Here is a 25,146-nt window from a genome sequence, read left to right as displayed (position 1 = left end):
GAGAACACGACTACCAAGCTTGCAGAAATAAAAAGGATTATAAGAGAATTTTCGGAACAACTATGTATCAATAAATTAGATAACATTGATAAAATAGATGAATTCTGAGAAAAACACAAACCACCAAAACTAAATCAAGAAAAAGTAAAAAATCGGACTAAACCTGTATATAAATAGTAAAGAGATAGAGTTAGTAATAAAAAAAAAACTAACCACAAATATTATTCGGCTTTTAAAAGGAAGAAAATTCTGACACATGCTACAAGATGGATGAACCTTAAGGACATAATGCAAAATGAAATAAGCCAGACACAAAAAGACAAATACTGTGTGACTCCAATTATATGAGGTACCTAGAGTAGTCAAATTAATAGAGACAGAGTATAATGTTGTTTGCCAGGGGCTGGGAGTTGGAGCAAATGAGGAGTTCTTATTTAATAGGTATAGAGTTTCAGTTTTGCAAGACAAAGAGTTCTGGAGATGGATGGTAGTGACAGTTGCACAACCATGTTAATGTACTTCGTGCTGCTGAATTATACACTTAAAAATGGCTGATACAGTTTGAATATTTGGCCCCTAGAAAACTCATGCTGAAATCTGAATCTCAATGTTGAAAACAGGGCCTAGTGAGACATGTTTGGGTCAAAGGAGAGGATCCCTCATAAATGATTTGGTGCCATTCTCACATAATTGAGTGAGTTCTCACTCTTAGTTCCCACAAGATTTGATTCTTAAAAAGTGTCTGGGACCTCTCTCCTCTCCTCTTGCTCCATGAATGGAAGCTTCCTGAGGCCCAGACCAGAAACAGATGCTGGGCACCATACTTCTTGTACAACCTGCAAAACCGTGAGCCAAATAAATCCTTTTTCTTTATGAATTACCTAGTCTTAGGAATTCCTTTATAGTAACACAAAAATTGACTAGTATAATAAAAATTTTTGTATAAGTATTATATCACAATTTTTAAAAACCACACTAATGACACACCCAAAAACCCCAGAACCAGATGGCTTCATTGGTGAATTCTATCAAATGTCTGAAGAAGAATTAACATCAGGCATTTGAAAAAATGTTCGACATTACTAATCATCAGGGAAATGCAAATCAAAACCACAAAGAGATATCCTCTCCCTCCAGCTGAAATGGCTTTTATCAAATAGACAGGGAATAACAGATGCTGGCAAGGATGTGGAAAAAGGGGAACCTTCATACACTATTGATGAGAATGTAAATTAGTACAGCTACCATGGAAAATAGTATAGAAATTCCTCAAAAATCTAAAAATAGAACTACCTTATTATGATCCAGTAATTTCACCATTAGGTATACATCCAAAAGAAAGGAAATCAGTAAACTGAAGAGATATGTGCACTCTAATGTTTACTGCAGTACTATTCACAACAGCCAAGACAGGGAATCAACCTAAGTGTCCATCAAAGAAAAATAAAGAAAAGAAAGATAAGGAAAATGTGGTACATAAACACATGAAATATTATTCAGGCATAAAAAGAATGAAATCCTGTTATTTGTAAGAACATGAGTGGATATTACGTTAAGTGAAATAATCCAGGCACAGAAAGACAAGTATGTTCTCACTCATATGTGGGAGCCAAAAACAAATGATCATGGAGACATATCAGAATGATGATTACCAGGGGCTGGGAAAGGTAGTCAGGAAGGAAGGACAAAGAGGGGTTGGTTAATGGGTAAAAAATACAGTCAGATACAAAGAATAAGATTCAGTGTTTGGTACCAAAACAGGGTGACCACGGTTAACATTAATTTATTGTGTATTTCAAAATACACAATATTCTACAGGAGTGGAATTGGAATGCTCCTAACGCAAAGAAATGATAAATGTTTGAGGTCATGCATATCTCCATTACTCTGAGTTGATTACTACATATTGTATGCTTGTTGTCAAATATTATTATACATGTATTCCATAAATGTGTACAATATTATGTATCCATAAAAACTTTGTGTGTGTGTGTGTGTGTGTGTGTGTGTGTGTATTTATTTATTTACTTATTTAGAGATGGAGTCTCTCTGTCACCCAGGCTGGAGTGCAGTGGCACAATCTTGGCTCAGTGCAACCTCCACCTCCCGGGTTCAAGTGATTCTCCTGCCACAGCCTCCCAAGTAGCTGGGATTACAGACATGTGGTACCACGCGCGGCTAATTTTTTTAATTTTTTTATTTTTAGTAGAGACGGGGTTTCACCATGTTGGCCAGACTGGTCCCAAACTCCTGACCTCAAGTGATTCTCCTGCCTCAGCCTCTCAAAGTGCTGGGATTACAGGTGTGAGCCACACCTGGCCCATAAAAATTTTTAAAAAATGAATTAACATCACTCCTTCATAAGCTCTTTCAAAAAACAGAAGAGGAGGTAACACTTCTGAGCTCATTCTATGAAGCCAGAATTATCCTGATACCAAAGCAAACACTGACATCACACACACCAAAAAAACTACAGACCAATGTCCCTCATAAATATGAATACAAAAATTGTCAAGAAAATGCTAGCAAACTGAACCCAGAACATATAAAAAGAATTACATATCATCACTAAGTGGAATAATTCCAACACTGCAAGAGTGGTTCACTTTGCAAAAATCAATTAATATAGTATATCACATATTAATAGAATAAAAGACCAAATACACAATTATTTCAATAGACAGAAAAGGCATTTGACAAAATGTAATACCCTTTCATGGTTAAAAAAAAAAAAGTATTCAACAAACTAGAAATAAAAGGGAATTTCCTCAACCTAATAAAGGACAACTACCCCAAACCCATGGTTAACATATTTAATGGTGAAAGACTGAAAGCTCTCCCTCTAAACTCAGGAACAAGAGAAGGATGTCTGCTCTCATCAATCTATTCAACATTGTACTGAAGATTCTAGCCAGGGTAATCAAACAAGAAAAAGAAGTCAAAGGGATACAGAATTGAAAAGAAAGCAGTCAAACTACCTCTGTTTGCGATGGCATTATCTTGTATATTGAGAACCCTAAGGAATCCACAAAAAGCTATTAAAGTTAGTAAACAAGTTCAGCAAGGTTGCAGAATACAAGATCAATATACAAAAATCAATTAAAGTTCTATACACTGGCAATGAACAATCCAAAAATGAAATTAAGAAAAACAGCATTAAAAATACTTAGAAATAAATTTAACAAATAATTACCACTGATGCACTAAATATTATTTTTTAAAAATCATCAAGAAACAATTAAAGAAGACCTAAGTAAGCTGAAAGACATCTGTGTTCATGGAATGGAAGACTAAATAATGTTACAACAGCAATACTCCCTAAGTTGATCTAAAAATTCAATTCAATCCTTATCAAAATTCCAGATGGATTTTTTGGAGAAATTGCCAAGTTTATTCTAAAATTCAAATTAAAATGCTAGGTATCCAAAATGGCCAAAACAATCTTGAAAAACAAAAGTTGGAGCACTTACACTTCTCGATTCAAAACTTATAAAACTATAATATCTAGAGTTATCAGGTACAAGAAATCAAATACATGTGGTGCTGGTCCAAAGATAGACAAATAGATCAACGCAGGATGTATTTGCATTGATCTAAAAGTACAGAAAGACATTTTATGGTCAATTTTCAACAGGTATAACCAGAAAATTCAATGGCAAAGTAGTCTTTTTAATAAATGATGCTGGAACAAATGGATATCTATATGTGAAAGAATAAATTTGGACCCCATCTCACATCATATATAAATTAACTTGAAAATAAATCAAAGGCTTAAATATAAAAGCTAAAACAATAAAACTTGAGGCTGAGGTGGGAGGATCATTTGAGCCAAGGATTCAAAACCATCCTGGGCAACAAAATGAGACTGTATCTCTAAATAAATAAATAAATGAATAGGGGGAAAAAAAGGAAGTGAAAAGATAACCAAAGAGTCAAAATATTTGAAAATCCTGTATCTGATAAGAGCCAAGTATAAGAATACATAAAGAACTCTTACAACTCAACAATCAAAGCACAGTAACTCATGTAAAAAATAGACAAAGGATCTGAAAACATATTTCTCAAAAGAAGATATACAAATGGCCAATAAGCACATGAAAAAATGTTCAACATCATTAGTCATTAGAGAAATCTAAATCAAAACCAAAATGAGATACCATGTCACACTACAAGGCTATGATTTTAAAAAGACACATAAAGACAAGTACAGCAAAAAATATGAAGAAAATGGAACCCTTATACAGTGCTGGTAAGAATGTAAAGTTAAGCATAAAGCTACCATATGACCTAACAACTCTACTCCTACATGTATACCCAAAAGAACTGAAAACATATGTCCAACAAAAATCTGTACACAAATATACAGAGTAGCATTATTCATAATTATGCACAAAGTAGAACTATCTCAAATGTCCATTGACTAATGAAAGAATTAACAAAATGTGCTATAGCCAGACAATATTATTCAGCAATAAAAAGGAATGAAGTTTTCATATACACTACAATATAGATGAACATTGAAAACATTATGCTAAGGAAGCCAGACACAAAGGCCATGCATTATCAGATTCTATTTATACAGAATGTCCAGAATAGGTAAATCCATGGAGACAGAAGGTAGATCAGTGGTTGCCAGGGACTAGAGGAAAGAGGAAGTAGAGAGGGAGTACTAATAGGTAGGAAGTCTTTTTCTGGGGGTGGTAAAAAATGTTTTGGAATTATACAAAAGATGACTGTACAACCTTGTGAGTATATTAAAAACCATTGAATTATATACTTCTAAAAGGTGAATTTTATGGTATCTGAGTTATACTTCAATTAAAAATTTTTAATTGGCTTTTTGAAACAGGGTCTCAGTCTGTCGCATAGGTCGGAGTGCAGTGGCATGATCACAGCTCACTACAGCTTTAATCTCCTGGGCTCCAGCAATCCTTCCACCTCAGGCCCCAGAGTAGCTGGGACTACAGGCACACACCACCATGCTCGGCTAATTTTTTTTTTTGAGGTGGAATCTCACTCTGTCGCCCAGGCTGGAGCGCAATGGCACAATCTCAGTTCACTGCAACCACCACCTCCCAGGTTCAAACAATTCTCTTGTCTCAGCCTCCCAAATAGCTGGGATTACAGGCATGCACCACCACGCCCTGCTAACTTTTGTATTTTCAGTAAAGATGAGTTTTCACCATGTTGGTCAGGCTGGTCTTAAATTCCTGACCTCAACTGATCCGCCCGCCTTGGCCTCCCAAAGTACTAGGATTACAGGCATGAGCCACTGCACCCAGCCATATTTTAAAAATGTTTTTGTAAAGATGAGGTCTCACTATATTGCCCAGGCTGGTCTCAAACTCCTGGGCTCAAGCAATATTCCCACATTAGTCTCTGAAAGTGTTGGGATTACATGTGTGAACCACTGTGCCCAGTTTCAATACAAATGCTTTAGTAGAACTGAAAAATTGAAGACTTCAAAGAAAGAAGGATAAAAGTTATAACACAGTAACATGTATTGGCTCAATGAATCCACTTTTTCCAGTCAGTCTCCACCGTTTTCACACTACCTACGTGGCTGTAAGATTTTTAATTCTTGATATTCTACTACAACTAATTTAGAACATATTATACACCTTATTACAGTATCAAGGTACCAATATTGACTCATTAAAGTCTTGCAGGGCACAAGCTAATTGCTTTAGTAATGTACTGAGAATCTCCACAAGGAACTAACTATATTTTCTAAGGCTGTGTTTTAATAGACTATACTATGGAAAACTGAATATTTAAAATTTAAAGACTGCTTAGATTTAAAATTGGTAAACAATATAATGACATCACTGATAGGTCCCCAGAAATCGGTATTTTGCCATAATATTCAGGTCAAAAAAGAACTACCAAAATATAAGTGAATAAAAAAATAGACAGGGAAGGAAAGGGCTAAAGTCCAAAGAAAACTAAACACAACTTGGTTAAACAGCTGTGTTGAAAAACAATTTCTTATCTTGCAATTAAGAACCGATTTCTTTCTGAAAGACACAGGACATTGGGTTAATAGATTTCTTTAAAGGAAAATCTGTTTTGGCTACTGAAACATTAAAAGAACAGAACATCTGTTTTGCAAGTAAAGACAGATTGTGCAGAAGAATCAAATCTCAAACCACCAATTAAACTAGCATTTAATCTGTTCTATTTAAATTTTCAATAAAAGTGAAGTTCAATTCTTGAAATTATAGTTCAGCTATAAATATTTAACATCAGGAACCCCTAACACTGAGACAATCTTAGAGTATAAATAAGGTAATTATTAGTAAGGTAATTATTTTTAATTCTACTTTATATCAAAACCAGGTTTTAAAGCACTATATATTCTAAAAATCATTTTTAAAGTATTATAAAAGGGAAAACTCACCATCCATGAATTCCGTACATATTGAAATCCTATTTTCTACAAAAAATGCTCCATAAAATCCAATGATATATGATGAATCACACTGTAACAAAAATAAGACAAAAGTAGTTATAAACCTGCAAGTCAATATCATAGGCATGCTTTACAAATAAAAATTATGAAAAGAATTACCTTATAAAGAATTTCCAATTCAGACATGATTTGCTTCTGAAGTTCCAGTGTAATATCTAGTAGTATGACCTAAATATAGAAAGGTATTAACAGTTATTCACCTTCTAACCATATTAGCTATACTCACTATGAAATATAAGAACTAAAAAAATGGTAGTTCGTTTATTCTTCTCCACTTCCTTCTGCTTACCACTATAATTCCCAGTAATACAAACCGTATCCTCATCTGTCTAACCCTTTGTCCTCTAGTACTGGCGGAGGTGGTACAGAAGTGATTGATGGGACCAAAGAAAAAACCCAGGTCTCAAAGGTCAGCAGTAATGGCTTTAAAAGTCAGTTAAGTTATAACACTCTTAATTTATGCACCCTATTTTAGCCACATTGGCTATTTTCAAATGAGGAACATGGAAATGACCCTCAAGCCAATATGAAAGAATTGTCTTGGCTGGGTGCAGTGGCACACGCCTGTAAACCCAGCACTTTGGGAAGGAGGCTGAGGTGGGAGTGTCCCTGAAAACCAGGGGTATACAACCAGCCTAAGCACCATAGCAAGATCCCATCTCTACAAAAAAAATAAAAAATTATCTGGGTGTGGTGTGATCAGGTGGTCCCAACCAACTTGGAGGCTGAGGTGGGAGGATCACTTGAGCCCAGGAATTTGGGGTTGAGGTGAGCCATGGCTGCGCCAGTACACTCCCAACACTCACTCCCACAAGGGTGACAGAGTGAAATCTTGTCTCTTAAAAAAAGAACTATCTTGTGATTTGTGATCAGACACTAGGCAATAAGCAAAGAGGCTGATGAATAAAAATGACATTTTATTTATTTATTTAGAGACACAGTCTCATGCTGTCACCCAGGCTGGAGTGCAGTGGGGTGATCTTGGCTCACTGCCACCTCTGCCTCCCAGGCTTAAGCAAACCTCCCACCTCAGCCATCCAAGTAACTGGGACCACAGGTGTGCCACCAGGCCCAGCTAATTTACTGTATTTTTGGTAGAGATGAGGGTTTCACCATGTTGCTCAGGCTGGTCTTGAACTCGTAAGCTCAAGCAATCTGCCCATCTTGGCCTACCAAAGTGCTGGGATTGCCGACATGAAGCACCACACCTGGCCAAAACATTACGTTTTTTTTTTTTGTTTTTTTCTTGAAACAGAGTCTTGCTCTGTCACTCAGGCTGGAGTGCAGTGGCACAATCTTAGCTCACTGCAACCTCTGTCTCTTGGGTTCAAGTGATTCTCGTGCCTCAGCCTCCTGAGTAGCTGAGATTACAGGAGCCCACCACCAAACCCGGCTAATTTTTGTATTTTTGGTAGAGATGGGGTTTCAACACGTTGGCCAGGCTGGTCTAACTCCTGACCTCAAGAGATCTGCCTGACTTGGCCTCCCAAAGTACTGGCATTACGAGTGTGAGCCACCATGTCCAGTCAAAAATGACATTTTCAATAGGGTTTTTAGTTATGAGAGAAATAAGTAGTTTTAAAAATATATTATCTTTTTTTTTTCCAGTCAGGTAATGTTCTTTGCTAATACTGTTATGGAAAGTTAAAGCTTGAAAAAATCTTATTTCATCTAACTCCCTTCTTTTACTGAGGAAGAAGCCAGGTTTCCTTCCCAGGAGCCACAGAGCCTGGCAATGGTAGGACCCCTCTTCTGGACTCAGTCTCATGGGCTTTTCAGTACTTCATGGTTTATTTAAAATATCAATCACTGAGTGATATTACCCATAGTAATTTATAACCCACAAATAAAATATTTATAAACTTATCTAGAATAAATTCTAGTTTATTTCAAATACATTATTTTTTAAGAAAGAAGACCATACTGTTCAAATTCTACTAAGCACATCAGTGAAACTAATTCAAGAGTAATTACTTTTTACTTTATTTATTTGTTTATTTTGAGGCAGAGTTCTGCTCTGTCGCCCAGGCTGGAGTGTAGTGGCGAGATCTCGGTTCATTGCAACCTCCACCTCCCGGGATCAAGCAATTTTCCTGCCTCCTGAGTAGCTGGGATGACAGGCACGTGTCACCACACCCAGCTGATTTTTGTATTTTTAGTAGAGATGGGGTTTCACCATGTTGGCCAGCCTCGTCTCAAACTCCTGACCTCAGGTGATCCACCCATCTCAGACTCCCAAAGTGCTGGGATTATAAGCATGAGCCATCGTGCCCGGCCTGTTTTTTACTTTAAAAAGGCAGTGATGAGAATGAAATGGGTGGAAAACAATTTTTATGATTTGTGGCAGAGTTTCTGACTCTACACCTTTCTAGATAAAAACTTAACATTTAGAATTACTATGATAGTTTAGTTATATACCATTCAACTTTGAATTACATTTTGTATTACAAGAAAAAAATATATATATATATAAAAAATCGTACTAAAGAAAAAAATTTATTATGCATTGTAAGCTGCTGCTAGAGCAAGGAAAGAAAGGGACAATTCTAAAGTACATTTTATAGTCCTGACGTTGATTTGCAGGAGGGGAAGTTGGAAAAAAAAAAAAAAAAGGCATAGGCAATTTCTATCCAGAGTTTGCTTTAGGAATATTTATAAAAGCTCTCAGTAAACTAGACTGTAAACGTAATACAAAACTGCCCAGAAATATTTAAACACTTCTCCTGATCAATAGTCATTTGCCAACAACATTCACTTACAATTTTGTATAAAACTTACTAACAAAATTAATTCATCTAGCATCAGTTCAATCCTATGCCATAAAATATTACAGCTATTCCTATTACGATGTCAAGTACCAGGAATCTCTCACTCTAAGAAACTCTGCTAAAAGGAATGAAGTTACTATTGACCTTAAATCAGTGGTTCTCAACCCTGGCCTCACATAATAACACTGAGGGCACTTAAAAAAAAAATTCCAAAGTGGAGGCCTTACCCCAAACCAATGAAATGAGAATCTCTGGGGTTGGGCCCACATCTTTGTTATTTTGAAAAGCACCCCAGGTAATTTCTAACTCAAAGTAAAGTTAAGAACCACTTATTTAAGGTTTGAAAAATGGCATTTATTCAGTGCTAAGATATATGAGTATTAAGATATACTGCATCTCCAGGCCATCACCAACCCAGAAATGACATGATTCCACATTGCTAGCAAACATCCTGGAATTAACCCCAACCTACTAGCTGTGAATATATCATTTCCTTGATCAAGAACCTAATTGTGTTCCCATTGCCTACAGTAAAGTTAAAACTCCAGCATGACATTCAAGGAATTCTTCCACAATACAGACGACTTATTCTAACTCCTCTTCCCACTACTCCTACCACAAACCTACCCTTCATGTGAAATCAGATGACATTTCCTGGTATATACACAAATATCCTGTGCTTTGCCTACTTCCAGTCTTTGCTCCTGCCGTTTCCTCCACTTGGGGTGTGCTTCCTCTCTCCACTCCAGTCACTGTTTGAAAAAAGCTGCTCTACCTTTTAGACCCAGCTTGAATGCCACCACTGCCTCCATGAAGCCCACCTCAAAGCCATCCACCAAAATTCACCTCCAGCTCTGGCCCTCGATATATACATTCTGCCTTGAGCATCCATTCCTCATCTCCTACCAACAGAAGCCTCAAGAATAGAGTGACTATAAGCCTCTCAAGGGCAAGGGCTGAGTCTTGTACATTTCTCTATCTCCCCCAGCACTCCACACAAGGTCTAACCTGGTAAGTGATGTGGGATTTAACTAATGTCGTTACAACTACATTCCTCTTTATAAGAAGCTGTTTCTAGACAGAAGAAATAGATTGCTTGATTTCTACAACTGAATTTAAAACCAAGAACATACACCACCAAATAAAAATGCTGAAATATAGTAAGTATAGTAAATATAGTAAGTAAATATACCTAAAATATAGTAAGAAATACTGTATTTGTAGAGCTAATCCACAGTATTCTATTTCATTTTGATCTTTGTTGGTATTTTCCTTAGTCTAGAATAGACGAGATTCCAAAATGATGAAAAAACCCAATAAAGCAATTTCTGGGAACTTGAGAGGGAAAGTAAAATGCACCTTAAAATAACTCTACTCAAATGCTCTCTATTTTCTGGGAGACTTGGCACTCTGGGTGGAAGGTTAATTCTCCTTCCCCTGGGTATTCTTGTGAGTGAGCTTTAAAATTGCTAAAAATAAACAAATCCAATTCCTTATTTGAAGGCAATGGTGAAAAGCATGGCAAAGACTAATTTTCTTTTTGAAGTACAAGGCAAGTACGGACTCCCTGAGTCTTTTATTTTCTCCTTAGGAAGTGCTAAATGTTGTAAACTGGAGAGAATCTGAATATGAAACATTTCATTGAGAAAGGGTTAAGTGAGAAACTGAAATACCTTAGTGCATTTCCACTGCTCTCCACTACACCTCCAGGACAAATAAGGATGAGTTGTCAAGTTAAATATAAGCAGTCAAGTGACTGAATTATAATTTACTCTGTGCTCAATTTAAATTAGTGTGAGGCTATTAAAATATACAGTATAAATACGGCAATTCATCACAAGCTGTCATGGATGACTTCATTTATTTGCTGGAGTGGCACACACTTCACTAAAGGGAAGGAGAGCAAAATCACAGGTCAAATTAAGCCGCTATTCTGTTTTAATTCACTTATTTAATCTGTGGCGACATAATTGTCTTTTACAGTATGTACAACTCAGAAAGGAAATTTGGGAGGATTATAGTCAGTATACAAATGATTAATCAAATGGTCCATTTAAATGCTAGTTTAAAAGCAGCAGAAACCCAAAGCAGTCAAAGAATGATAATCAGCACACGCAATATACAATGCTAAGAAATTTCCTGTTAGATGGATTTTTCCCACTTAGAGAACAAACAGTAGTGGGAAATCTATTAAATCCTCCAAGCATTACTACTTGAAAGATTTTATAGAATACATTAATGGTATAAAAATATTCTGTTTACAAGATGGCTAATAGTATTTTTGTTTTCTGCTCTACTTATATGCAACTGTCTTGACTACCTACACCAAACACACACACAAAAAGGTAGAAACACGTTTCATGAATTACATATGGTCATTATGAAATAGTTATCTTTAAAATGTGATTAACATCATTTTCAAAACGCTCTCTTTGAGGCAGAACATTTTCTAAATTCAATAGTTTAAAATAAAAATTCAAGGTACATTTATCTTCCCAAAAGTCAACTTTTAAAAAAAATCTTGTGATATAGTCCTACCTCAGAAGTCTAAAAAGGGAATATACTTTATCTAAAAAATAATATTTAGAAGCATAAACTATACTTTTTTTACCTAAGAAATAATATTTAGAAGCATAACATGACAAACATTTTGAGCAGGAAAAGTAACAGATTTTCAAGGACTCATCTAATTGTGCCCACAGACATTCAAAGTGTGGGTCCAACAGACCACTTGACTTGGAAAATTAAATTTCCTTCATCGTTCCATGCAGGCGTCAGACCCCGCAGGTGATTCTGTGTTTGGACAAGGACTGTGATTTGCTGTTCTTCGTAATCCCTCTGTGACACCAGGCAGCCCTGTTTCACAGCTGAGGTCACTGGGAGGTTCAAGTGACATGCTTGAAGTCACACCAAAGTCAGGAGAGGGTCAGGAAAAGATCAAATACGCTTCTAACTCTTAACCTTCCATTTCACCCTTTAATATAAAAAAGCTAAGAAATATTCTGGGTGAGAGCAATGGCCCATACAACGAATGCTATGAGATATTTTGCATGTGAACTGAAACTGCTTTTAAGATGTTACTTTAAAAGATGAATGAGGCTGGGTGCGGTGGTTCACGCTTGTAATCCCAGCACTTTGGGAGGCTGAGGCAGGCAGATCACCTGAGGTCGGGAGTTTGAGACCACCCTGACAAACATGGAGAAACCCTGTCTCTACTGAAAATACAAAATTAGCTGAGTGTGGTGGCAGATGCCTGTAATCCCAGCTACTCAGGAGGCTAAGACAGGAGAATTGCTTGAACCCGGGAGGTGGAGGTTGCGGTGAGCTTGGGCAAGGGCCTGTAATCCCAGCTACTCAGGAGACTGAGGCAGGAGAACTGCTTGAACCCGGGAGGTGGAAGTTGCGGTGAGCCTGGGCAAGGGCAAAACTCCTTTTCGAAAAAATAAAAAAAAAGATGAATGAATGAGCTAAAGAAGAAACAGAAGAACAAAAATTTATTCATTCAGTCATTCAACAAATTATGTGTTGAACACTTATTCATTATGTGTAATGCTTTGTACTATACCCTAATATGCAAGGATCTGCAGGAATCACAAAGTAAGCCAAGAAGATAAGTAAGATCTGTTCCTCACTTACAAAGAGATTTCAATATAATGGGGGAAATGTACAGGTATATTAATAGCAAAATACAAGGCAGTTGGTGATAACACCCTTAAAAGACATATACAGGGAATTCTAGAGAGGTTCAAAGAAGAAGATGAGTGACTGAGGAATAGACCATATGTGACAGGGCTTATCTGGAAAAGTTCAATGGAGGAGCAGGCTTTTGAGCTGATCCTTGAAGGGTGTTAAAGATTTTGATAGGTGGAGATACGGGTGAGAGCATTCTAATTAGAGAGAAATACGTGCATCGAAGTGTTGAAGTGAGAAAGTACCTGAGCTCAGGTAAGGCAATGAGTTCAACTTAAAAGACACACAGGATTCAGACATGTAAGATAATGCTATAAAAGCAGACTGATGACATATCATGGAGGATCTTGAATTCCATCCTCTAAAGTCTTTATTTGGGAAGTGACATGACACCTCTGAAGACTTCTGAGAGGGAAAGAAATGTAACCAGGACGATCCTTGGCAAGCCAAATCTGAGAGCAGCAAGCAGCACTGGCAGGGGTCAACGCGCACTTAGGACAAGACTGTCTGGGCTTAAATCCTGGCCCCACTACTTATCAGCTGTGGGACCTCAGGCAAGTCATTTAACTTCTCTGTGCCTCAGCTTTTGTAAAATGGCAATCAAAAAGAGTTACAAAAGTTGCTGTATTAACGAAAAATAGTATGCAAAATGATTAGCATTGTACAAATCATCAATAAATGGTAGCTTCTATTTACTGAAAACAATTCAAAAGCTGGTCTACACATCTGACAAGAAAAAAGCCAAGCACCTGGATTACAGTGGTGTAAGGAAAGAAAAGGGATATTAGACCTTTGTCAGATGCAAAGTTTGCAAAATTTTTCTCCCATTCTGTAGGTTGTCTGTTCACTCTGTTGATAATTTCCTCTGCTGTGCCACTCTTTAGTTTAATTAGATCCCATCTGCCAATTTTTGCCTTTGTTGCAAAAATTGCTTTCGGTGTCTTCATCATGAAATCTTTATCCCATTCTTACGTCCAGAATGGTATTTCCTAGGTTCTCTTGCAGGGTTTTTGTACTTTGGGTTTTACATTTAAGTCTAATTCATCTTGAGTTAATTTTTATAATAAAGGGGTGTAAAGAAGGGATCTATACAAATTCATAAGAAAAAAACAAATAACCCCATCAAAAAGTGGGCAAAGGACATGAACAGACACTTCTCAAAAGGAGATAGACACAAGGCCAACAATTATGGAAAAATGCTCAACATCACTGATCATTTGAGAAATGCAAATCAAAACCACAATGAGATACCATCTCACACCAGTCAGAATGGCTATTACTAAAAAGTCAAAAAATGGGCCGGGTGCAGTGGCTCATGCCTACTGTAATCTCAGCACTTTAGGAGGCTGAGGCAAGCAGATCACCTGAGGCCAGGAGTTCGAGGCCAGCCTGGCCAACATGGTAAAACCGCATCTCTACTAAAAATACAAAAATTAGCCAGGCATGGTGGCGGGTGCCTGTAATCCCAGCTACTCGGGAGGTTGAGGCAGGAGAATTGCTTGAATCCGGAAGGCGGAGGTAGCAGTGAGCCAAGATTGTGCCACTATACTCCAACCCAGGTGACAAGAATGAGACTCCAACTCAAAAAAATAAAAAAGTAAAAAAATAACAGATGCTGGCAAGGTTGTGGAGAAAAACAATGTTCATACAACACTGTTGGTGGGAGTGTAAATTAATTCAACCATTGTGGAAGACAGTGCAGTGATTCCTCAAAGGCCTAAAAACAGAAATACCATTTGACCAGCAATCCCATTACTGGGTATATACCCAAAGGAATATAAAGCATTCTAGTATAAAGACACATGCATGCATATGGTCATTGCAGCACTATTCACAATAGCAAAGACATGGAATCAACCTAAACGCCCATCACTGGTAGACTTGATAAAGAAAATGTGGTACATATACACCATGGAATACTATGTAGTCATAAAAAACAATGAGATCATGTCCTTTGCAGGAACATGGACGGAGCTGGAGGTCATTATCTTTACCAAACTAACCCAAGAACGGGAAACAAAATACTGCATGTTCTCACTTACAAGTGGGAGCTAAATTATGAGAACACAATGGACATACAGGGAACACCACACACTGGGGCCTATCAGAGGGTAGAGGGTGAGGCGGGGAGGGGACCAGGAAAAATAACTAATAGGTACTAGGCTTAATACCTGGGTGACAAAATAATCTGTACAACAAACGCCCCTGACACAAGTACACTTACATAGCAAACTTGCACATGTACCCTAGAACTCAAAAGTTAAATTAAAAAAAAGGAAGGGGTACTAACACACACACACACACACACACACACACACACACACACACACACACACACAAACAGGCTTCCAGGCATTGGACATTAGCCACAATGGGGCAGTGATCCCTGAAAGATGGAAAAGAAATGAGATGAGCCCTAAGACTGCCCAGCTTGCTGACGAGAGTAAGTTTCCAGGCCCCAGTGCAGGGAGGAGAACCCAGGCAGAGATAAGCCACCTCCCTAAGGTGAGAAAACAAAACTAAGATTCTGAGGAGGACAAGGAAGCTAGAGGAGCAGAGGGCACAGAGCCGTCAGAGGACCTGAGAGAGAGCTCCAGAGCTCCAGAGATCTGCCAAGGGGGTCCTGGACTCTTCGGCTGAGTAATGAATCATCTGCATATAGATGTCAGGAAATCACCTGAGGCCAGGGAGAAAACCACCAGAAAGGCTCAGAAGGAACAATCTCCAGATTAATACTGGGCATTAATACTGGGTATTCCCACCGGTCAGTGTGGAAAACCTTGCAATTCTCAAGGCAACAGTTATAGTACTCAAAATTACTACTTCAGTTGCATGGGGAAAATTAGTTCTAGACTAACCACTGAGCTGGTACTATCTGATAAAACGTAAAAGCAAGCCTTGAAGGGATCAAATTATTTAAAAGTCACTAAATACCATTTCTGCACTAGTCAGGGTTCTCTAGAGAGACGGAGCTAATAAGATAGATGTATATAAGAAGGGATTTATTAAGGAGTATTGACTCACAGGATCACAAGGTAAAGTCCCACAATAGGCCATCTGCAAGCTGAGGAGCAAGGAAGCCAGTCCAAGTCTCAAAACCTCAGAAGTAGGGAAGCCAACATGTGGCTGAAGGCCTGAGAGCCACCTGGCAAATCACTGGTGTAAGTCCAAGAGTCCAAAAGCTGATGAACTTGGAGTCTGATGCTCAGGGGCAGGAAACAACCAGCAAGGAAGCAGGCTGAAGGCCAGAAGACTCAGCAAGTCAAGTCCTTCAAACTTCTGCCTGCTTTTATCCTAGACGAGCTGGTGGCTGATTAGCTGGCGCCCACCCAGATTGAGGGTGAGTCTGCCTGTCCCAGTCCACTGACTCAAATGTTAACCTCCTATGTTAACATTAACTCAAATGTTAACCTCTGTGAATGTTAACACCTTCACAGACACACCCAGGAGCAATACTTTGCATCCTTCAATCCAATTAAGTTGACAACATTAACCATCAAAGGAATTTGACACAAGCCTGGGCAACATGGTGAAACCCCGTCTTTATTTATAAAAATGAAAAAAAAAAGAAAGCAAGTTTTGANCAGTAAAGATGTAAATAAAGGCCATCTAAACCTCTAGGGATAAAAAGTAGTACCTAAAATGGAAACAATGCACCGGGAGGGATTAACAGCAAATTAGAAAATGCAAAAGAAGAAAGTCAGTGAACTTGAAGATGCACAGAAAAGACTACACAAAATGAAACACAGAAAAATGACTAAAACAGAGCATCATTTCACTGAGACAACTTCAAGTGACAAGACAACTTCGAGTGACATAATACATATACAACAAGTTCCTAATGGTAGGGAGAACTATCTAAAGAAAAATGGCAAATTTTTCCAAATTAGATGAAAACTTCCCAAATCCGAAGAATCTCAACAAACCCCAAGCACATGAATTATGAAGAAAATTATTAATACATCAACGCTCATCATAATTAAATTGCTTAACACTAGTGATAAAGAAAATATCTTGAAAGCGGCCAGAAATGGAGCCAATTCTAATGTACAGAGGAACAAAGATTAAAAACGACAGTAAACTTCTCACTAGAAAGAATGAAAATAGTGAAACAAAATCTTTAAAATATTGAAAGAAAACAGCAGTCAACCTAGAATTCTACATCCAGCAAAAAATAAAATACCTTCCAAAAATGAAAGTGAAATACACATTTTTAGACATACAAAAGCTGAAAGAATTCAACACCAAAAGACCTACACTATATGAAATGTAAAGGAAGAAGTCATTCAGACAGAAGGAAAATAATACCAGATGGAAATCTGAACCACACAAAGGAATGAGGAGAGCTGGAATTGGTAAATACATGAATAAATATAAAACACTATTTTTCTTACTTTTTAAATGTCTTTAAAAGATAAATGTCAAAAGCAAAAATACTGACAATGTATTCCGGGGTTTATAGCATACGAGGTTGTAAAATACATGATAACAAAACAAAGGCTGGGATGAGAGAAATGAAAATATACCATTGTAAGACTTCTAGACTATAAAGTGGTACAATACTATTTACATAGGGAGACTAGGTGAAGTTGAAAATGTTCACTATGAATTCTAAAGCAATCACTTAAAAAAGGGGGCAGACAGGCAGGACAAATATAAAACAAAGGGCAAAATGATAGATTTGAATCCAACCATATCAATAATCACATGAAATGTAAATAGTTTCAATACCCCACTTAAAAAGCAGAGATCATCCAACTGAATTTAAAAACAAGACCCAACTATATGCTGCCTACATGAAATACATTTCAAAAATAATGACACAATAGGTTAAAAGTTAAAAAAAAAAAAGATATTATGCTAACACTAGTCAAAATAAAGTCTATAATTTAATATCAGACTATAAATTTTAGAGCAAAGAATATGATCACAGACAAAGAAGTTTACTTCAGAATGGCAATGAGGCCAATTCATCAACAGAACATAACAACCATAAATACATCTAAGAATATCTTCAAAAAACATTAAGTAAAAAATAACAGAAGTGTAGGCCACAATTACTGTTGAGTATTTCAACACTCCTCTTTAAAAAACTGATAGAACAGCTAGATAAAAATCAGTAAAGATATAGACGATTTGAATAACACTATCAGCCAACTTGATCTAATTGGCATTACTACAATAACCTATACAGTGGACTTTATACATATATATATATATATTTTTTTTTTTAATTTTTTTTTTGAGATGAGGTCTTACTCTGCCACCTGAATAGGCTGCAGCGGTGCAATCACAGCTCACTGCAGTCTCAACTTCCTCAGCTGCAGCAATCCCCTCTTAGCCTCCTAAGTAGCTGAGACTACAGGCACACACCACCATATCCAGCTAACTTTTGTGTGTGTATTTTTTGTAGAGAAGGGGTTTGCCATGTTGACCAGGCTAATCTCATCCTCCTGAGCTCAAGCCATCCACCTACCTCAGCTTCCCAAAGTGCAGGGATTACAGGCACAAGCAGATTATATATTCTTTTCATGTGTACAAGTATTATTTAGCAAAATAGGTCATATTCTGAGCCATAAAATAAGTCTCAACAAATTTAAAGTAATTCAAATTATAGGAAGGGTGTTCTGTAACCACAATGGAATTAAATTAGAAATCAGTAACAGAAAGATATCTGGAAAATCTCCAAATATTTAGAAACTAACACACTTCTAAGAATTAAAAATTCTGCCTATTTTGAAGAAATGGTAATTTTCTTTTTCTTAGATGATGACTATTATTTAAGTTACATGGTTTTTGCCTGAACTACCAACAAGCTCAGGGCTACACAAAAGTTTAATCACAATAATCATATCTGCTCTTAAATCATGCATTCATTCAACTCAGTGTGAGCATCTTCTGTGTGATTTTATGAAATCTAGAGATACAAAGTGAATACAGTACAGTTCTTGCTGTAAAGCCCAGTTCAATGGTCAGGTCTAGTGAACCGCATATTTGTAAATCCCAACTATATTCATTTACTGACAGTCTCTACTTTAACAGCTATTTTGTAAATATATCCTTTCTTTAAAATTGCTTTTAACCCTTTCCAGAAAAGGCTGTTGGCCCCTTGCCACATCCAACTCATGCACAAGAATTTTAATATTAGTCTATATAAACATAATTCAAAATACATGAAATTATAAAAAATGTATAATGTACTTGGCAAGGCCAAATAATGATAGGCTTCTGGATGATTTATAACAGTGTTCCCCTGTCCTGGAGTAAATAACCTGGAGTTGACTATCTAAATATCATCAACAACAATTTAAGACTTTTGACATAAAAGGAACAAAAAATAACTCAATGGATGCGAAAATAGTGCTCAAGTTAATGGAAGTATTCTCTTATTGAAAAGGGAGCTCAGGAGGTACAGAAAAATTAATCCAATGCCAAGGTGGTACATCAGAGCCGCACTCAGTGAGTGCCAAAGTGGTACGAGTGAGCTGCTGTCAGTGAGCTGAGTGCCTCTGTAAAATGTGGGGGCTGTAACCAATGATTTCCAAGGTCGCTTCCAGTTCTACAATTCTACAGACTTTACATGGCTGAACTGTCAAAGAAAACATCTCAAAGGAAGTTCTGTTGTACCTCCTCACAAGCTATTTAACTGATTAAAACTGGACTTGACAATGTCACATAACACATTCTAGGTGCTATACTAGATGTGATATAGAAGAACAACTCTGGATTTCACTAGCAGTCAGGATCTAAGCCTTAGTTTTGGTTTCAACTTACTAAAAGGTATAAGTAATTGCAATGTAATTGCTTTGATTCTTAGTTTCCTAAATGAGAAAAAAGATGCAGAAATATGTACTACACAACTGTTAGAGAAAGAGACCAATTTCTCACGGTAGATAGCTAAAAAGGATCCTGGAGATGAATCAATAGAAATGAGAATAGAAAGAAAGTAGCAAATGAATATATTTCAGGGAAAATTTCTAACAGGATATAGCAATTCACAGGATGTGGCACATTTATAGAAGAAAAAGGATTACTAATAAGGTTTTGAGCTGCATGACAAGGAAGAAGGTAACGCCACTTAGCAGGTGACACAGAAGTTTTCTCCTCTTGCCGAGAAGAATCACAATACACGGAGCTTACAATTGACTATTTTAAGGCTTACTTAAAAGATCTTCAGGTACCAGAGGGCCACAGCTTTCTCTATCTACCATCTGAACCTTAAACCATTTCATCACCTCTTTGACAATATCTGTGACTCAAGCTAACAGGAGAAAGGAAAGAGGTGAACATTAAGAATCTCATAAAATGTATCCAGTGCTTACCTTGACAGCTAATATTTTGCCACTTGGGACATGATATGCTCTATGGGAAGAAAAAAAAAAAAAAAAACAAAATCCACTTGGGACCACTGCACTCTAAAAAAAAAAACAAAGAAAAAATAAGTCAAAAAAAAAAAAAAAAAAAACAAAATCACTTGGGATCACTAAACAATCTACAAAATGGTTAAGAACATAAACGTAAATCCAAACATTTCTGCAGCAATGGGATACACGGTACTTTCAAAGAACACTAACAACATTAGTAATTTACATTTATATGGAGTTTAATGGTTTACAAAGTGATTTACTATACATTACCTTAAAATAACTCTCTGAGGTGATGCTGATATATTATTATCCTCCTTTTATAGATGAGAATTCTGAAGCACAGGGAAGCTAAACAGTTTGCCCAATGGCACAAAGTAACCACTGGCAGAATGAGACCTCAAACCTAGGTCTTCTGGCTCCAGAACCCTTATGACTATCACTGTGTGTGTGGGTTCTCTATAGCTCTATGTTAAGCAGTATTTACAGCCATTTTGCTTTTTTTTCTTTTTCATTTTTTTTTGCTTATTTTTTTCAATTACACATGCAGATAAACTATATCCTAACAGTTCATCAAAACAAGCTCAAAGTAACAGATATAACTTAAATCAAGAAATATGAATTTATTCATTTATGAAAAAGAATGAGAACAAGGTTTACAGAAATAAAATATCATTACTATTCATCAAGACCTTTTGTGTTTGCTTATCTTGCTGAGTGACTGACTGACTAAGACAGGGGCTTGGGCCGGGCGCGGTGGCTCAAGCCTGTAATCCCAGCACTTTGGGAGGCCGAAGCAGGTGGATCACGCGGTCAAGAGATAGAGACCATCCTGGTCAACATGGTGAAACCCTGTCTCTACTAAAAATACAAAAAATTAGCTGGGCATGGTGGTGCGTGCCTGTAATCCCAGCTACTCAGGAGGCTGAGGCAGGAGAAGTGCCTGAACCCGGGAGGCGGAGGTTGCGGTAAGCCGAGATCGCGCCATTGCACTCCAGCCTGGGTAACATGAGTGAAACTCCGTCTCAAAAAAAATAAATAAATAAAATAAAAATAAAAATAAAGGAAATTAGTAAGTTTATTCCATGTAAATACAGGTAATAGAATACGTAAGATTTTGTGATATATTATTTTTCCCCTTCCACATCACAGATTCTTCCAACTCCAACTTTAAAAAATATTATATATTAGATTTACTAACCAAGAACTGAAATATAAAGACAAATAATTAAATGTATATACAAGGATTCAAAAGTTGTAAAAAGATCAGTGTTGGTACTTTGAATAAGCAACACCTGGGCGTTTGAGACAAACAGCAGCGATAAGAAAATGATTAGCAGATAGTCTAATATACATACCATGCTGGACAGTTTGGCAACTTAATTAGCTTGTCAAGAAAGCCGATCTCTTTTCTAAAAGAAAGGTCTCCTATTTCCAACTGAATTAAAAGGGGACGCTTGATAATTTAATTATGACGCATGCTAATTCATCCGTGGAAGTTTGGGTTCGATTTCGAGCAATAAAGATGCTATGTGGTTTGGTTTACAGTGCAATGACAGTACCAATTTAACATTTAATCATCAAGGAGAAGTGGATGACAAAGGCAATGCCAGCCATGAGTCGAGTGTGTCCCTTAACTTTGCAAGTGGTATTTACTTAGAGAAAAGGAATTTGTTTACTTTCAACAGATACTGCATCTCAATTGTCTTGACCTCCCTCAACACATTAACTGTAAAGTGATTAATGAAGTTTGAATGGAGGTTCTGGTTACACCAAAAGACAAACTATACACCTCTGCAATGTTTTAATTAACAGCTAACACTTCAAATTAGTTTGTTGTTGCCACAGTAATTACCTGTTCCAATGAGTGCATGGAGGAAGCATTTTTGTGAGATATTTTTAGTGCTTAGTTTTTGAGTGTTCCATTTTGTTTGTGACCAGCCCAGGCCTTCTGGGAACAGTCCCAGCCCTTAAGATTGAGCACACAACACATACACTTTAGGATGGCAAAAACTACTAGCCTGGTGTAAGTTTACTTACTATCCATACTTTCTTATTTCATTTGGAACAATAGCTTCTAGATGGCCAAAGAAGTTGATCTTAATCTTTAATCTTGGTAGAGAATAGAATCAGATAATTTATTGAGCTGGTAGAAAATAGAGAAAATTATTTAATCCAGTCCCCTTCTTTTATAGCAGAAGCACCCAAAAGCCAGGTTAAAGACCTTACCCAAGCTCACACAGTCAGTGGGCAAAGCCAAGACTGGAACCACGACACAGTATGTGTATTTTAGTCCGGACCTAAAGGAACTAGATGGTGATGTTTAATTTCTTTACCTATATTCCAGGACAGGGAAACACATAATTCAAAACTTACAAAGGTACTAACCTATTTCAATCAGGCTAAAGACCATTATATCCAAATTGCTCCAGGAAAGGAAGCATTCTGCAATCACTGCCAATCTATCCTGGGAGGCAGAAGGGCAAAGGGGGTCGGCTCTGAAGTCACTGACAGCTCGAATCCCAGCTCTGCCGCTTCTTAACCATGTGAACCTGACTGTCAGTAAACCTCACCAAGTCTCAGTTGTCTCTAGTCTGGAATAGCGAAAGCAGTCTCTACCTTACAGAGCTGAGAGGATCCAATAAGATAATATTATGGATACGACTCGTAAGTACAAATGAAATGTTAGGAAGGTAAGAAGTTTTCAGACTAGCTGAGTGATTTAAGAATGAAAGCTGCCAAAATAGACTGAAAGAGCAGTAGTGTCTACATGCCAGTTAGGCTATAAAGCCTCTAATAAAGCTTTAACAACAAAGAAATGGCAGAAGTTTGCAATATATCATTTATTAAGAAAAACTAATGAGTAGTATTACTTCATGTTGAACCAACTTTGGAGACAAAGAATTAAAAGTCATCTGAAATGCTATGGATACACCACGTTCCAAATTCTAGATTTCTTACCATGTTTATGTCTTGCTTACTACTGTAAGTTTATTCACACTACAGATGGGTGTGGTAAGCATGCCACTCAGGTATTCATCTCAGCAGAAACATCACTAAACAATCATGAGAAGGCCAAGTTTTCATTCTCCTTGGGTTAACAGGAAAACATAAGCTACCCTAAAAATATTTATATACGTCCTTTTAATAAGCTAACTTATAAGCGCTACAAAGTTAAACGTCGATGGTACTTCTACTCTTCAAACAATATGTGCTCTATTACTGCCATTAGCACACTACAGAAAAGAATTTATGTGCCTGTCCCCCACACTGGGCAGTGAGCACTGCCATGTTTTAATCATCTTTGTATTCTTTATGCTTAGCACATGTCCTGGCCTATGGCGGGTGCTCCTTCATAAATGTTTGACAAATTACTACTTCTGGATGAAATATTTGACAAATTACTACTACACTTGGATAGTGCTTTACAAAAAAAAAAAATCCACATCCATTTAATTCATTAACTTCATAATCTTATGAGTGGAAGTTATTATACTCATCTCCATTTCATGGGTAAATTTCTAACTGCAGAATCAAGTCTTTACAAAAATTTCATCATCTAGCCCCTGGTTACCTCACTAATCTCTGCTTCTGCCAGTCTCCCTTATACACCATACTCAATTCTGTTCCACCAAACATGCTCCTGCCTCAGGTCCTTTGCACCTACTCCTAAGGCTTGCTCCATTGCTTCCTTCAGGTCCTGTACTGTTTCTCTGGCTTTCCTACATAAAACAGCACATTCTCCCTTCACTTTTTTTTTTTCTTAGATGGAGCCTCATTCTGTCACCCAGGCTGGTATGCAGTGGTACAATATCAGCTCACGGCAACCTCCATCTCCCACGTTCAAGCGATTCTCCTGTCTCAGGCTCCTGAGTAGCTGCAACTACAGGCGTGTGCCACCACAACTGGCTAATTTTTGTATTTTAAGTAGAGACGACATTTCACCATGTTGTCCGGGATGGCCTGGAACTCCTGACCTCAGGTGATCCGCTTGCCTTGGCCTCCCAAAGTGCTGGTATTACTGGCGTGAGCCACTGTGCCTGGCCATTTTCTTTGTTCTTCACAGAATTAGCAACACCTGATAAATGTATTAATGATGTCTCCCACCACAACAAAGGAAGCTCCATGAAAACAGAGTCTTCCGGTATTTTTTGTTCACTGCTATTATCTCCAGGGCCTAAAATGACATCAGGCACATTTTACAAATAATCATTAAATATTTGAATGAATAAATTTTCTTAATTGTTCTAGGTCTATTTTGGTTTTTAAGACAATTTCATTAAGTTTTTCTAAGAAACTGCCCATTTTGTGTTTCAAATTTATGGTCATAAAGTTATTCATTGGATCCTACTATTTTCTAAAATTGCTGCTGTGTCTAGAATTACATTTCTTTTTTATTCCTAATTTTGTTACTTCTGTCTTCTGTTATATTTGGTAAGTTTTTCCAAGGAGCCGGCTTTTAGTTTTGTTGAATCGTTTCTTGAATTTTCACTTAATAACTTTTGTTCTTTAGTATTTCTTTCCTTCCACTTTCTTTGGGTTTACTCCCTGTCCCACCTCACTGATTTTCTTGAGTTAGATGCTAAATGTATAATATCCAGTTATTCTTTACTAAGGTATGTATATAAACCTATCCCTTAAGAATTACTTTGGTGCATCTCATGAGTTTTCATATTAATACATGGTACTTATGGTTCAGTTGTAAATATCTGTATTTTCTTTTTTTTTTTTTGAGACGGAGTTTCGCTTTTTGTTACCCAGGCTGGAGTGCAATGGCGCGATCTCGGCTCACCGCAACCTCCGCCTCCTGGGTTCAGGCAATTCTCCTGCCTCAGCCTCCTGAGTAGCTGGG

The 25,146-nt window shown here is 37.2% G+C and overlaps 1 protein-coding gene across 4 annotated transcripts in view; it reads right to left on the bottom strand.

Moving 5' to 3' along the window:
- MAP2K5 (mitogen-activated protein kinase kinase 5) overlaps window positions 1-25,146 on the bottom strand; it is a 258,213-nt gene that overhangs the window by 156,488 nt on the left and 76,579 nt on the right. For all 4 annotated transcript variants that reach the window (XM_017518933.2, XM_017518936.2, XM_017518941.2 and 1 more), the window contains exons 9-11: window positions 20,253-20,292; window positions 6,572-6,640; window positions 6,401-6,482 (exon numbers count right to left, since the gene is read on the bottom strand). In XM_017518933.2, the coding sequence (XP_017374422.1) occupies window positions 6,401-6,482; window positions 6,572-6,640; window positions 20,253-20,292 (191 nt within the window). The remainder of the gene's footprint in view (window positions 1-6,400; window positions 6,483-6,571; window positions 6,641-20,252; window positions 20,293-25,146) is intronic.

This window comes from Cebus imitator, unplaced genomic scaffold, assembly GCF_001604975.1.
Source record: "Cebus imitator isolate Cc_AM_T3 unplaced genomic scaffold, Cebus_imitator-1.0 Scaffold715, whole genome shotgun sequence".
Classification (NCBI taxonomy): Eukaryota; Metazoa; Chordata; class Mammalia; order Primates; family Cebidae; genus Cebus; species Cebus imitator.
This window is presented reverse-complemented; position numbering and strand designations above follow the sequence as displayed.